The 16,098-nt window shown below is 36.2% G+C and overlaps 1 protein-coding gene across 2 annotated transcripts in view; it reads right to left on the bottom strand.

The window, feature by feature from the left end:
• Positions 1–16,098, bottom strand: part of PRKN (parkin RBR E3 ubiquitin protein ligase) — a 683,121-nt gene that overhangs the window by 372,262 nt on the left and 294,761 nt on the right. For both annotated transcript variants that reach the window (XM_068185226.1, XM_068185225.1), the window contains exon 5: positions 2,354–2,437. In XM_068185226.1, the coding sequence (XP_068041327.1) occupies positions 2,354–2,437 (84 nt within the window). The remainder of the gene's footprint in view (positions 1–2,353; positions 2,438–16,098) is intronic.

Raw genomic sequence — 16,098 nt, 5'->3', positions numbered from 1 at the left:
GGAAGATTTTTTTTCCCTTAAACAGCAGTATTTGCAGTTTGTTGATAACTTACAACCAACAGCCTTAAAGCTGCTTCATTGCACATCACGGTAAAGAAGTACATACACTGTGGAGCTATTTGAGAGACATAACTGCACAAACTTTGTCACAACAATGCAAAAAATGAATAGTTAATGATAAAATGTGACTTAAGTTTCCAAAGATTGTAACAGGCAAGAAAAGCCTAGAGGTTTTAACCCATGATTTATTTAAGGTTATGTTTATTCTGTTCCAAACAGTTAGACTGTTTTACCAGAGCAGAAAAGAATGGCAAATCCTTGGAAACACATCTGTAGGATCTCTGTTATTTCCCACTTGGAACAAGATGCAAAACAAAAAAACAGTGATTTAAGCCTTTGAACTGGAAGATTTCCCAGAAAGTAAAGATGTGTTTTCATAGTGATTGAGGCCAAAGAAAAACAAACCATCCCAAACACAAGAAATAGGTCTTTCAGCAACTAGAGGATCTCAACAAGCCATCAATTCAAACATCTGATGCAGGGCTACCTACCTACTGAATAGTTAGGTAAAAAAAGAAGTTAAATGCACTTAAATGCTTAGTTTTTCTTGACTATATTGATATTGCTGGAAATTCTGGTTGAAAACCATAAAAATTAGGAGTGTTCTTGAACCTTAGTCTGGTTCCATTCTGACACTACTGGATAGAGTGGTTTGTAGATGATAAAGGGAAAATGTGTCAGTTTGGAAATAAACAGCACATTACTGCAGTAAGAGCCTCATGCCAGTAGTTCAGGTTGTCTCAAGCTGCATTAGCAACATGTCTGTCTAATACAGAGTGTCTTCTGAAATTTGTTCAGTGATGCCTTTCTGAAAGATAACACTGATCCTTGGCTCTGCTAAGTATGCAACTTGCCAGAGAAATTGACAGCAACTGGAGTCATGGGGCTTAGTTGACTGGGTATTAGTTGTTTGCCACAGCATCAGATTTCAGTTTTATGGTTAGTGGGTTTTCTTCTCTCTCTACAAAGACAGCATTTTGTTACATTTTCTGCTTTTAAAAAATAAGAACTGATTCAATGAGGGAACGGGTTGTAGTTCAGGAGGCAGGGTTGCCAAAAGTGTCATTATTCAGTACCTTTTTCACAAATACACTGGATAACAAAAGCTATAAGTTGGCAGCTGCAATCAGTCAGGTATATTCTGCCAATAAATGACAAAACTGGGAATTGTTCTGCCCAGAAAATAGCATTTGAATATCTAACACTTGCTACTTTCAAGGTTGTGGTCTTTATGGGTCCCTTCCAGCCCAGGACATTCTGTGATTCCTGGGTGTCTCAGCCACTGCTACAAGGTGCACACCAAGAGGCAGAAGCCAAAAAGCTGCCAGATCTGAGTTTCTGTTGGCTACACATGGACTCAGTCATAAATCCCATGCTATTAAAAAAATAATTTGGTATCTAAAGTTAGATAAAAATATTTTCTGGCACCATCTGTGGCCAAGCAGGAGACACCTATGGAACTGTACGGACACACCACTTCACAACTTTCTTGCTAGGGAGGACAAAGAGAAGGTTACACCAGAGCAGGTGAGCAACTCTGGAAAAAGCAATTTGTGTAGTTCCAATCTGCAAATAATTGATGAACAGAATATTTTCATATGTAGGAAATTCAAGTAAAATCTCTGTCCTGTAAAAACACTCAAATTAAGCTTTTTACTGAGAAGGAATTACCTCTAAGACTTTAGTATTAGATGCCATAAATATCTAATACATGTGAATATATTAGTATACATAAATAATGTTTTGAATAATTTTTATTAAAAATTTGAGAAACCTCTGCTCCTTCTTACTCAGTCTTTTCACTGACATCACTTCTAGAAACAAAGGAAGCAACAGCAACAAGATGTGGGAGCAAAACTGCAAAGCGATCATCATGAAGAGCCTACTCCTACGGACAAAGTCCAACATGCATTTTCTGATGTGCAATACGACATGGAAAACTGAAGCTTTCTAGGCAAAGACATAGATAACAATTATAAAATAAGCACTGACAGAAACATTTAAGTATTACATTCCACATTTAACCTCTCCATACTTGAAAATCTAAGAGTTATACTTCAGTGCAAAAGATGAAATAAAATTATTTCCTCCTTCATTCCAAATAGCATCTGACCAAAGTTCCTCCCTTTTGCAAGACATCAGAGGTTTGTTATCTAACGCTGAACAGCTCTTTTGAAGTGTACCATACCTTTCTCTTCACATTCATTACTGAAATTCTAACATAGTTAGAATTGTTACAAAGAATTATTCTTACGAGTGCCACAGTACTTGGAGAAACATGACAAAATCTTACCGCTACATTTCCATTGCACCCTTGGGACTGGCAAACACCTCCTATTCTGTTGGGAATTAGCACGTCATCCCAGCAAGATGGGCCCTTCAAAATAAAACCAAAGCATGCAAAGATTATAATTTACTTCATAAATAAACATATAAAATTTGGTTTTGTTGCTGCTTTTCCTACTCTTGTTTCATTTAGATTTTAGCTAGACAGTTTCATCATGATTACATGGAGAGATCATTCAGGTTATACAACAATATTCACCAGTAAAGCCCAGTCACAAACAGGACATGTGGTCCCTCCACCTTAAGGTCAGTGCCGTGAACAGGCATCGATAGTAGGTTACGTTTTCTCAGCTAAAGACAGGTACTGAGTTAATCATAATTAAAAAGATACAAAGACTCATTGTCTGGTTCAACACTGTTTACACATGGGTCTGCAGCTGACAAAGGGGAAAAGGGGAAAAAAGATAATAGTTGCAAGTAGAATATACAATTAGAAAAACTGTGAATAGATTTCTTGGCTCTAGATAAAGTCTTTACTTAACTGTAATACAACATAATGAAAATGTTAAGTGAGAATTTTTCTTAGATTTCTAGATATTTACATTAACTTCAATATTTACCAGTCATTATTAAAGAAACTTAAAAATCCCCTAACCACCCCACAACAAAACAATATAAAACCTGACAAAAAAATCCTTATCAAAATTTACAGTGACTTTTTGAATATACACAGTTCATTTATGAGGATATTACCAAGAAGAAATAAGGATTGCAAATAATCAATATTTCACAACTGCAAAATAATGTGATTAACAGGATGATCTATCCAAGAAGAAAATTTATATATATAGCATATATAGGAACATTTATGAAAATATTTTGCATCACAAAAAATTGACACTCATATGCTTTTTTTTAATAATAATTGCACATCAATTAATATTTAATTTACAGACAATAAAATTAATCTGAGCAATAGATAAGAAGTTTACAGGTATCCACATATATAGTAGAAATAAACAACTAAGGTATCAAAAATGAGAACATTTGGTACTTGGATTACTCAGTGTTTGGGATAGAATCAGTGCCCAGGCAATAGCAGAAAATCTTTATCCAGAAGAGAAATTATGGCAGTCAAGACATTAAGCACATTAGTGAAATTAATGCCTACTTAAAACACAGTTGAATTACAAAGTAATCCAGTGTCACATCTAGATCCATCCCCTTTCAATTCTGTATCAGGCACTTCTTCAGCATTGGGTGGGCACAGCTGAAATGATTTTAGAATTCTCTTTAATAGTGTGAACTTAGTGATAAAATGTTGATCCAGCCTATCTGGAAAGTTGAGTAAAACAACTTGCTCTTCACTGAGCTCCACTCTCTGGTGTCATCCAGCTTAAGTGCTGGCTTTTGAGATAGGTAAAAAAAAGAGCTTTGACACAGTTAAGTTGAAATGCAGGCAGACACAGGGGTGACAAATCATAGTTTTGAGTCCTTGGGTGAACACAGCTGCAGTGGAGTAGTGTAAAGTAATAATACTTGATACTGGGAGGGGGAAAGGGGAAACCACCTTGAATTAATTATTTAAAACATTTGAAAAATAAAGTTTGCCATCAATTATTCCAGTGAATTTTTACCTCTCATGAAGTTTTAGCATTCCAGAAACCTTGCAGGAAGAACAGTAAGGCCACCTTGAGATGCTGCACAAAGAGTTACCTCCTTTTAATTGCTTTCAATTCAGTAGTTCAAAATTTTTTTTGATGCCCCCTCCATTTATTTATTTTTCCCCACATCACCAAAGATTGTATAGATCTCTAGTATTCCATCCACAGCAGTTTACTTTTCAGGAAACAAAGTCATCTACCTTCCCATTCCTCATATAAGTGCTGTTCCTTATATTTTGCTTTTTATCTTTTACTAGCCCTTCCAACTCTATCATTTTGGAATATAAAGAACATCACACAGTACACATGTTGGTCCAACACGTGTTGGACCAGTGAATAGGAAGATGATGTCTACAAATTTGTTCAAGTCCTCCTAAATACTTTTTAAAATGTAATTTACTTTGCTGATGTTTACTAAGCACCAAGGCAGCATTTTGGTTGCTTTATCTATCAGAGCTCCTAGATCTCATTGCTACATATAACATATCTCAAAATCCATTTCATATATATGAAATCTGGAGGATTTTTTTCCTAGTGCACATCCCTTAAGAGTGACATATGTTAAATTTCGACTGCCATTTCAACAGCAGTTGTAATGTGCATCCTAAGGTCCACAGAGAGGCTTCTAGCCAGTACTTTCTAGGTTCTCCCATACTGAGCCCATCTGTTTGCTTCCAAGGATGAACCAGTTATATACCTCACTCTCCAAGTCTATGGGAATCACCTAACAGACCTTCTACTCCTGTAATAGTTTAAATGGACTCAGCAACAGTTTTTTTCTGCTGTTTGCAGGTAAGAAACTTCTGTGGTTTTGTCCACCAAATTGTATTGTTATATTTAAAGTGCTAGAATGATGGGGTTTTTTTGCTTTCTAGTAGTTTAGTTATCACTGTTAAAGACCAGATCTTCATTAGTAACATTATAAAGCAGGTCCCCCTTCTCATGGCAGTTCTTTCATCAAGCTTTCCACAACATAACCTGAGAGCATCCAGAAGTTTACTCTTGGGATCATGATTTGACATGATACTTACATAACTTACATTAAAGCAATTTAAATACCCAATTATGACAGCTTTTCCTACACTTTCAAGCTTTTGCTTTTCCCCAGAATGCTAGGCTTGCTATCATTATCGAGTCACATAATTGTTATGGGGAGTAATATTTTTCCCCCCTTTTGAGGCCTGGAATTTTAATCCATAAGGATGACATCTAACTCACTGACTTGATAAAAACAACCAAGACTAACAAGTTAATATTTGATTAACAGCTATCCCTCTTCCTTTAAACTCATATTTATTAACACACATTTATTAAAATATTTCTTTTTCTAAATTAGAGGAATTCAATAGTTCTATTTTTTTTTTTTAGCTTTGGCTAATCCTTACATGATTTCCATTTGGGAGGAGGATATTAAAAAAAAAAAGGATAAGAAATAAGAAGCAAGTGTGTTTTATAAAACTAGAAACGTATTTGCTCAAACCCCAGGAAAAGCCTTTTTTTTTTTATCTTGTACTGGTAACGTGGGACAATGATTTTTCATGTTTCTTCATCCTTATGTGATTAATAGGGGACTCCCAAAGTTAATGATGCTGCACCAGCATATACACAAAAATAGTCACACCAAGATACACACCAAGATATTTTAAATGAGTGTGTAGAAGCAGTTCCACAGGTATGCTATCAGCTCTGGTACTAATTATCTTGATTTTATAAGAAGAAAATATTTCAAACTAAACTTCTTAGAGGAATTGATGTTTTACTTCACTGAAGTTATTTCAGGTGAAAACTTCCCAAGCACTCATTAGCTTGCAGGTTTGGGTATATAGTCACGAAAAGGTAAGAAGGCATATTAATTTTCAAGCTAGAAAAAAACCCCAAAACATCCACAGGATCATTTATAAGGTTGAGATTCTAGAGAAATGCATTTTTAAAAGAAACCAAAAAGGGATGAATTAATGCAATGTTGACTACCATTAGAATGAACTTCTACAAGTAGCACTATATCAGGTCCAAATATGCTCACTATGAGAATATTTTATTAATTAACAGTAACAATAAGAGAAATTTTGTATTCACTTTAAAGTTCTTATTTCCAAGGGAAAGCTAGCATGCTATATGGCTTGATATGAACTTACAGTGCTCTCCCTCTCTGCAATCATTTCCTCGCAATGTTCCTCAAGCACACGAGGCTACTTTGCACACTAAGCCGCTCACTGTTTGAAATAAAAATGTCATCTTTCACTAAAGGCATGTTAGAGCATATACACAGGGAACTAGGAGCACAGTTCCACATTATCAGCAACTATCAACTGTTCACTCACACTGTAGCTAAGACCATCCTATTTTTTCCTTCATAAAACCCCCCACAATATTAATCACTTCTTTATCTGTTATGATGTACATAAAACCTGTAAAAAAGTCAGATGCATTTAACTCTTTTGGTAACATTAACCAGACCCAGCTTTAAGTCAACAGTGGTTTCTTTTTTTCCTGTTCTAGTAAAAGTTAGATCAAGTTCTTGAGGCACAAGAAGGCATTGATCCAGCAGGAATTATAGACTGACAGATTATAATGGGTTTCAGCCTGTTTAGCATTGATGAGTGGAGAGAAAAAAAAAAGTAATAGAACAAACCCCAATCAACCAGAGAGCCCCTATTCCACACCTCATTTTCCAAATTAGTAAGAGGAAAAATCTCCTTTTCCACATCTGTTCTTGGCATTCTTCATGGCCATATTTTATTATTAATGCTAATCTAACACACTTTCAAAAGATTTATCGTGCTTGAAAATTTTAGTTTTCCACCTTCAAAACAAAAATAGAAGAAAAGACATTTGTCCTTGAAAAACACTGCACATTCAAAATGTTAATGTTTCTGTAGCGACAGTACTACTAAATGTCATTGCTATAATTGCATAAAAACACAATTAGGAATTCTGGCAAGATAAACACTTTGAAATGCAATTTTTGTATTGCTCTTTCTTGAGTCTAAGAAAAGCCTGTCAACCTGCAGGCCAGCCAATCACTTGTGGTGTTATAACACTGCAGGCTCTAGTGTTTGTAATTATTAGTTCGCATTAATCAAGAACATACTGTGAGAGGAACAAAGCCTTCTGATTGCGAGATTAAAGCAACTGCCCCTCTTGTACCCAGCCAAATGGCTCACAGAGAAAGCTGTGCATTAAAATAAACGCATCAGAGAAGGCTTTTCCGGTGTATAAGTGGGAAAAAGACAGAATAAAGAAAGAAATAGAAAGAACATCACTGAATACAAAAACTCATATCAAAGTGAAAGAACATCACTGAATACAAAAACTCATATCAAATGTACTTGAGTATTTCCCCATAAGTAGGTATGGAAACTTCAGTGCCTTGAGCATATGGCAGTTGTTCCTTTCCTTTTTGAGGAGGAAGACAGGAAAAAAAGTTGACGAATGTATATTAAGCTTGAAGTGAAACTCATATGGAGCATATGAAGAACAGGGAGGACTGAGATGTTTTTTCAATGTATGAGGGAAGTACTGGAAGTCTCTGTACATTCCACTAGTATACTGCACTGATGCCCAGTACAGAGGGCAGTATAGTACACTCTACCCTCAGTGTCTTTTTATCCTGTAGCCAAGATCCAGTTTTGTATTGTAGAACCAAAACTAAATTTTCATCAGAAACATCTCAAAAAGAAAGAAAAAAAAATTTAAAAAAACCCTCAAACCAGAAATTCCATCTAGAGACCTTGGATGGCATAATGTTCAAAACATGGTTGCTGACAGAACTGTTGACCTGTAAAGTCAGGGAAAGGTCAGAAGCAGAGGTCAACAATAGAAATCAGTGATTCATCAAAGACTCTGAATCACTTAAAAGGCTGGAAACTATCCAAGTGTTCAATGCTTTGTATTTTCCTTGCTTTATATTCTCCTCTAGTGAACATTATGCAGCAGAATATCATTGAAATACATCTTTGTACCTGCTACTATCTACATAAGAGTCATAAATCATTAAAATGTTGAGCAAATGACCCAACCAAGGAAAAACTATTAATGCAGAAGGATTTTTAAAACTATGTAAAAAATAATTTCAAGTGTGGAGAGAATTTAAAAACCAGCATACAGGACACAGGAAAAGTGTTACATTTGATGCAAATCATGCAAACATTCAGGCTTCTCTGCAAAGTTATGGCTACTGACTTGTCTGTGTGAGAGTATTTGAAGAGCTCGACATTGTCTAGGGAACCCTCAGCATGATTTCAGCATCTTAAGACAGTATGACAGAAAAAACCTCCCAAAATACAAGGCTTGCTAAATAAAAATTTATTTCCTTTTTGCCACTCAGTATCCACATCAAGCTACCACACTTCACTGCTCCCAGTGCCAGTACAGGTAGACAACCCTGCCTCCCAGACACAGTAGGAACCAAGATGTATCCTAATGGTAAGCATGCATCTATCCTATGAGAAAAGACTTAAAGAATTAGAGGTTTTTTCAGCCTGGAGAAGTGAAGACTTATGGGTGATCTAAATACAGCCTTTCACCACCTTAAAGGTGCTCACAGGAAAGATGGATGGGGATTTTTTACAAGAGCACATAGTGATAGGACAAGTGGGAATGGCTTCAAGCTAAAAGAGAGTAGGTTTAGATTCAGTATGAGAAAAGAATTCCTTACTAGGAGGGTGGTGAGGCACTGGAACATGTTGCCCATAGAGATTGTGGATACCCCACCCCAGGAAATGTTCAAGGCCAGGCTGGAAGGGGCACTGAGTAATCTGGTTTAGTGCAAGGTGTCCTAGCCCATGGCAGAGGGCCAAATGATCTTTAAGTCCCTTCCAACCCAACTTATTCTATGATTTCTACTAAATGCTTAAATATTATACAGATATTTTTCCCTAAGTAAAACTATGAACCACAGCATCCAATCTAGCACAAAATGCATTTCTCCAAAGTCCCAAAGCCCAGCCTATCAGCATCCCTCATGAGAAAAGAGAAGGTAAAAATAATTTATAAAAGAGGTTACTATTGAATTAGCCAGGAAGTTTTTGCTAGCTTTTTACAGATGTTCTACTTAAAACATTGGAAAATTTATTATGGTAGATAATCTATTGAATGGAAAAACCATCAGATTGGCAACTTTTAGGACCAGAATCATCTGCTTAACACAAAAGGCAGAGGTAATTAAAGTTTACCTACAATTTATGCAGATGTACAAAGACCATTACCGGCAGGGAGAGATTAATTTTTGTTCCAAAGCTATGTATTTTCTTTTTATATTTCTGAAGAGACTGATACAAAGTGACTAGCACATGGGGACACATGACTGCAGGTAAAGCTAACCGATTTACTGTGGACTGACTTTGACAAGGAATGTCCCATACAGCAGGGAGCAAAGTATAGAAAAAATCTACTAAATGAGTCTTGGGGTTGTTTTAAAGATGTTTGTGATATAAGACTGGGAGGACTGGAGTTAACTGGTCAGTCTAGACAGCATATTAAAGAATCCATCAGAAGGAATGTTCTTATTATTAATGACTTTGGTAATTAGACCAAATCTATATGAGAAACACTACTGAAGAAAAGTCAATCACATGCTTTAAGTCTTTGTGGGGATTGAAACTACTGGTTTAATTTATAGTAGGATCTTAGAGATGAAATTTTCCTTTAAGAGTGACCAGCTTAATTATTAAATTGACAGTTCTATGTCAATAGTTACAACGCTTCCAAAATTAAGTAGCAGACAATTAGCTGAACTGCTCGCAGACATGTAATTATGAACATTTCCTGCATGATAGTTATTTCAAATGAAACATGAGAGGATCACATCTGTAACTGAAAATGTAGGTAAGTATAGTAAAAATAATAATGTTGTTTTATTGATCATTGCTTTTTCTTTCTTAACACAGGTTTCTTTGTGAAAAAGAAAAGAAAAGAAAACACATTAATGAGATGCTTTTAATAAGCTCTGGTCTTTCTTTTCTTTCATACTGTTTATAATACAATGATTTACAAGAGTCATCCTGCCGGACCTCAGGTAAATAATGAAGGCTCATAAAAGACGCCCAAGATAAAGGGTTGCAGATTCATCTCTTCATTGACAATATTTTATAGCATGCATTGTGTTGCTAGCACAAACACTTTCTTATATAAGCAAAAGAAAATTATTCAAAGTGTGCCTTTGGTTGGTCCCTCCCAGCAAAAAAGGGCAAAAAGAGAATAAAGATAATACAAACACAACTGCAGCTGAAAAACTGAACAACATAGTCCTGCTGCTGCTCTAAACTTTAGTCTTGAATGACAGATACAGAGCCATAAGAAAAAGTGGATGAAAAGCCTCCTAACCAACCAAACTGCCTTCAAATAATCTGTCAGACCAATGACTTCTAATCTATAAATGCTTTTTTATCTAGATGGCGTTAAATAGTTTTTCAAGACTGAAATAAAAAAAAGAGAATCAGAGAAAACTCTTGTAATTCTCTAAACATGCCATGTACTTACTATGTCGATTGAAATTATAACATTAAAAAATAAACCAAAATGCACAGTAGATCTCACTGAGGTCAGTGTAACCAGGAACAGACTAAAGCCCTCTGCCTTCAGGTGCTGTTTCTGCTGTGGAGACTTTTCAGGGATTCTTCCACAAGGGAGCAGGCAGAGGACAGGGAGCTAATGGACTGGAGAAATCAAACCTTCTAAGACCCATCCCTGTTCTCTCTCCAGCTGAGATGTGCTCACAGTTATTTGAGCCACAAGTGTCAACATACAAAAAAAAGTACATTTTGAGGACTTTTGGCTGGGATCAAAAAGTGCAAAGGCTGTTTTGTTTCTCTACCCAAAACACTCCTGTTCCTGTGCTTTCCCCTCCTAAGTCACAGTTAGAAGCTGTAAAAGCTGATAGAACTTGGATTGAATTTACCATGTACCTCAGCTTTTCCTGAAGTGGCAGCTGCCCACAGCAGATGGATTTTGTCCTGCAGGACTCTCTGGGAAGAGAAGAGCAGCCCAGCACCAGTGGGTGCTCCATGCAGGGTGAGAGGGGGATGCTGGGGCCTGATCAGAGCCCTTGGGGCACTGACAGACTTGGAACAATTTTGAATGAGAAGTGATCAGCATAAGGATAGATTATAAATTACCTACAAGCCAGAAAGCTCCAGAGGAGTGTCAGCCATTCAGAGGCGAAGCACTTTCAGGATCAGGCAGCAATCCCTCAAGTCTTTCAGCTCTCCAGAAATGGGTGGTAGCGTTAACATTCAGTAAACGTATTTTAAATTCAGTACAAAACCATGCTGCTGATTGTGGAACTCATATTAAACCAGGATTACATAGAAATTTCTATTCCTTAAAGCAAATCTCTCAGAACAGAGTAGGTGAAGAAACGTTTTCTGTGTGAAGGTACTTTTTTACCAGTTAGAACTCAAATCCCATATCAAATATGAAACCATTTAATCTAAAAGCTTTGAGCTGCAGAAACATTTAAGCAACTCCATATATTTTGGGCAGAGAAGATTACAGCAGTCCTGCAATTTGGATACATCATAAGCTACATCTGTATGAGAAATATACAGACTAAATGAAGTAGTACACAAAAATAAAAAATCCAAGCTAAGGCAACATACAAGTCAAGGTCTGCAGTTAACAGATTGGTAATAATGCCAACTAGACACCTCACAATTAAACTAATATGAGTTGAAGTTAAACAAAGGCAATAAACCAAAGATGTAAAATAAAAATCCAAGCCTCATGAATATTCCACAGTAATAATTTAATGCAGATGTAATAATTGCATGTCAGATCATTACATTTTAAATATATTTTTGACTAGTATGAAAAAGCTAAAAATCTCTTGGAAGAGAGACCAAGCTAGAGCATTTCCACTGTAGGCAGTACTCAGAGAAGCCCTCAGCCCATCAATTCACTTCTGTAAGGCACCATTAGACAACAAGTCCAGAGACAACTGTCCATTCGACTACCTGGGCTATGGTAAAGCCACATGGAATGGATACTACACTTAGCTACATGTTCCTGCCATTCCCTTTACTTCTCTGAGCTGTTATTTACTGTTTCCTTATTTCTGCTCTTTTTACTTTGTCCAAATGGTCTCTCTCCCATTTCTGTGGTAAGACACACACCCACCCCAAGGATACTACATACATCTTAAAAAAAACCCCATTAATCCACCACAAAGCCAAAAAAAGCCCAAAACGCTAAACAAACAAAACAGCCCCCACCCCCATCCCAGAATCCATTCCACATTTTTACTAAGAATAAATTTCTCAATTAATCACTAAAGCTAAAGAGCCACTAGGAAGAGACTCACTTCATAAGGTGTTCAAACATTTTTTTCACTTACTGTGGTTATATAAAACTGTAAAATCAAGATTACACACTACAGTATCTGAGGAAAATAATTTGCTATATCATCCATTTTTGATTTTACACATAATCAGAAACTCTGAAAGACAAAGCTACATCCATTTCAGCAAGAATATTTCAATCTTCCAAAAGGAAAGGTTATAGGATACCAAAGATTCTTTTTTTTCTAAAAAGGAGAACAAAACAAAAATATTGTCTTTGTTTTTTTTTTTTTTCTGAATTCTACAGTTACTGTGAACTTTACATATGCATCAATGTATTCACAAAAAAAAAATCTTTATTTTATCTATTAAGAAATACAGTCAACCCTGTATCAAGCGCATTGTTCAGATTCATTTGGGAACCACTTAAGATTATGTTGCATGCATGGTGGTTTTAGAGTTTGTTTTTTTCCCCTAAAACATGATCCTGCTACCACACATAAAAGATGAATCTTTAAGCATTTTACATGAGAACATAACTAAAGAATTAAGATTGTACCAGGCTGTTCAGGATCCTGCCTTTGCCATCAAGATACTGCACATACTGGAAGGAGTAGATCCAAACCCCTCACTGAATCATGGTATTCTTTAGGTTGCAAGGGTCCTTTTAAGCCCGTCTACTCCAATCTCCCTGCAATAAACAGTGACAGCTTCAACTAGATAGGTTTCTCAGAGCCCCATCCCATCTGACCTTGAATGCTTCCAGGGATAGGACATCCACAACCTCTCTGGCAGCTTGTTCCAGTATCTCACCGCCCACATTGTGGGAAACATCTTCCTTATTTCCAATCTAAATACACCCCCTCTTCCAGGTAAAACCATTACCCTTGCCCTGTCACAACAGGCCCTGCTAGAAAGTCTGTCCACATCCTACTTATAAGTCCCCTTTAAGCATTGAAAGGCCACAGACCTGTCTCCCTGGAGCCTTCTCATCTTCAGGTTGAACAACCTCAGCTCTCTCAGCCTGTCTTCCAAGAAGAGGTGCTCCAGCCCTCACACTATTTTTGTGGCATAACTTGTCTTATAAACAGAGATATATTCCTATAATCTAGTATCAAATCTACAACTTTTTCTTCTCTTAAAGCAGGGCTTTTAAAAAAGCTCAGTCATTTTTTCGTTTAATCTCTCTGTCTGTGCATGAATCTTGAATTATTTTGAATTATTCCTGACTTATTTTCTATATTTTGGAACAACAAGAAAATACATTAAGCCCATCTTTGAGGTTTCACAAAAATCAGCAAAAAGGTGAATGAACTCAGGCTAAAGGGACATTTGAAATGAACTGTTCCATTTTCTAACAGAAGCTCTTGAGGCCCCTGCATAACAGTAAAGGGTGTCCCAATACCTGAATTTTGTAAGAACTTTGCTAGTTTGTGCATACAAGGTGATCTCTGCAGATGTCTTGCCCAATAAGGCTTTGAAAGATATTAAGCTGGAGAAATGCCTCATTTCTTTATACCTGCTCTGAATAATTTATACAATTCTAGGAGCTGATTTTCTTAACTAAGAGGAATTTGGAGCATAAGCATTGACTTCCTCTGTGCTCCAGTGTTCTGAAGAGACACCCACAAAACTTAAAGGGCAACACAGCAGGATATAACTGGGATAACTCCACCTCACATCCACCCTGTTCCAGGCTCAGCTGGGCTTTTCTAGGTTTAGCTTTTGATTTCCTTCCACACTAAAGAGTCAGATACACTCTGCTACAAAATTATTAACTCTCTAGACACAGATGGTACATCAGAATCCACTTCAGAAGTATTAGAAAGTATAGAAATAAGTTACTTTAAAAGGTGACTGCTATTAGGATATTTTGAAATGCATAATTCAGGACAGATCAGCTAGAAGCCACATAAGACATCATTTAATTTCACAATGAAGTTCAGATTTCCACTGAATTCTGAACAGCCTGAGTAAAAGATTTTAGTTTTGTAGACAGGATATCTGTATTTCATTTACAAAGGTTATGACTTTCATTCAAAATATTGAATCCATTTCAGGCTAAGACCACGTGTGAAACCAAGTATGCTAATCATTTCAGAAAAGAGTAGGCCCTCAGACATAAAATCAGAGTACTTCTACACTGGAATGACAGTCATTTCAAACTTATTTGCATTTCCACAGACTTTAATACATTTTATTCTGAAGACAAAGTTCCCTTTTATTGCAATCTCATTCAGCATCTCTTTTGTCACATGGAAAGAAAACAGATATATTATTTAAATGTTTGGCATTTTATAATACCATTTTAACTATCACTGTGATGTTTCCCCTGTTTATGGCTCAGTGTAAACCGTGACAACAGATAAAATTAACTGGAATTAATATTATGATTAATTCACAGTTCAGTGCCTATGGCAGTGGCCTAATCAGTGCTTTTTATTTATTTGTCATCATCAGGCTTAGCTATAACAAATTCAGTTATGATAATGAAAAGGATCTAGAACAGGCACTTTAATCAGAACATAGATGTGGAGTACAATATATGTTAGTAAAATGGACAGAACTTCCTTAAATACACACACATGCACACACACTGGCACAACTATTCTTTATAGTTCTGTTCCACTATTCCCGGTCTCACTTATTTCTCTGAGACTCAGTCTCTATATGAGGCACAAGCTGTTCATCTTTATTTCAAGTTTGGGTCTGGTCTGAACAGACACTACATCTCCAGACAAACTAATAGCCCAGAATTGCAACTCTGTAAACAAGATAATTATAATTTAAGGCAGTGCCTTCTCTACACAAAGATAAAGCATATGTAAGACCATCACCTTTATAGAGTGCAGTCTGTATACAAGAAATCTTAGTGGATTATATCCTTGTTGCAAACATTGATACTAGATACTGTAGAGTGAACAACTCTGATGAAAGCCAGAAGGGTCAAATACATTGAAGCTGTTTTGGATAAGAGGGAAATAAAGTAATTTATCATCTTCTTCTAACTTTTTTATCTCCATCCCTCAAGCTAGGAGGTCTTTTACATGTCTATACCTAGAATTTATTAAAAAATGCTACCAAAAAGGATGCTACTCAAAGTTTGAGACTTTTGGGGAGGAGGGGGGCATAAGGGGAGTAAGAAATTTAAAAAAGATCTAATGTCTCTTTCCATAGTTTCACAGATGAGGAATACCAGTAAGAGTCAAAAATCAGGAAAATAGTACATAATAAATAGAAAAACTCTAATATACATGAGTAAGAGTGCTATTTTATGCATCAGTGTTATGCTACCCTTCTTTTAATTCATGCCGATATACTTCTATCAGTTCCATTTGAACAATTTCCAAATTATCAACAGAGGATCACAAGCTTTCCCTTATACAATTTCTACAATTTTCCACGACGATGAACACCAAAAAATGTTATGAAGTTACTGTGCATTTAGAAAACATTTAGATCTGAAAAAGAAAAAAAAAAAAAACCAAATCCAAAACAATTCCACATGGACTATGGACGGACATTTATGCCTTCTATCTATTCACAAGCATTTAATTACACTCTGCAAATATCCATGTGCTGCACTGGACAAATTCCCATTGGGTATAACTCCTTTGAGGTAAAGGGTTGTAAAAGTAAAGAAGAAAATTCTATTACAAACAGGAAAGAGAAGATTGCAATTTTGTAGTAATCAAATAATTGTATTGGAGAAAGTGTTTGTAGTACAATATCTAGCAGGAATAGCTTGGATTTCAAAAAAGAGGTTTCTATTCAGACTTCTCACTTGCCTTCTGAGTGCTGTAGGAATGAGA

The sequence above is a fragment of the Anomalospiza imberbis genome, chromosome 3 (assembly GCF_031753505.1).
Source record: "Anomalospiza imberbis isolate Cuckoo-Finch-1a 21T00152 chromosome 3, ASM3175350v1, whole genome shotgun sequence".
In the NCBI taxonomy this organism is placed as follows: Eukaryota; Metazoa; Chordata; class Aves; order Passeriformes; family Viduidae; genus Anomalospiza; species Anomalospiza imberbis.
This window is presented reverse-complemented; position numbering and strand designations above follow the sequence as displayed.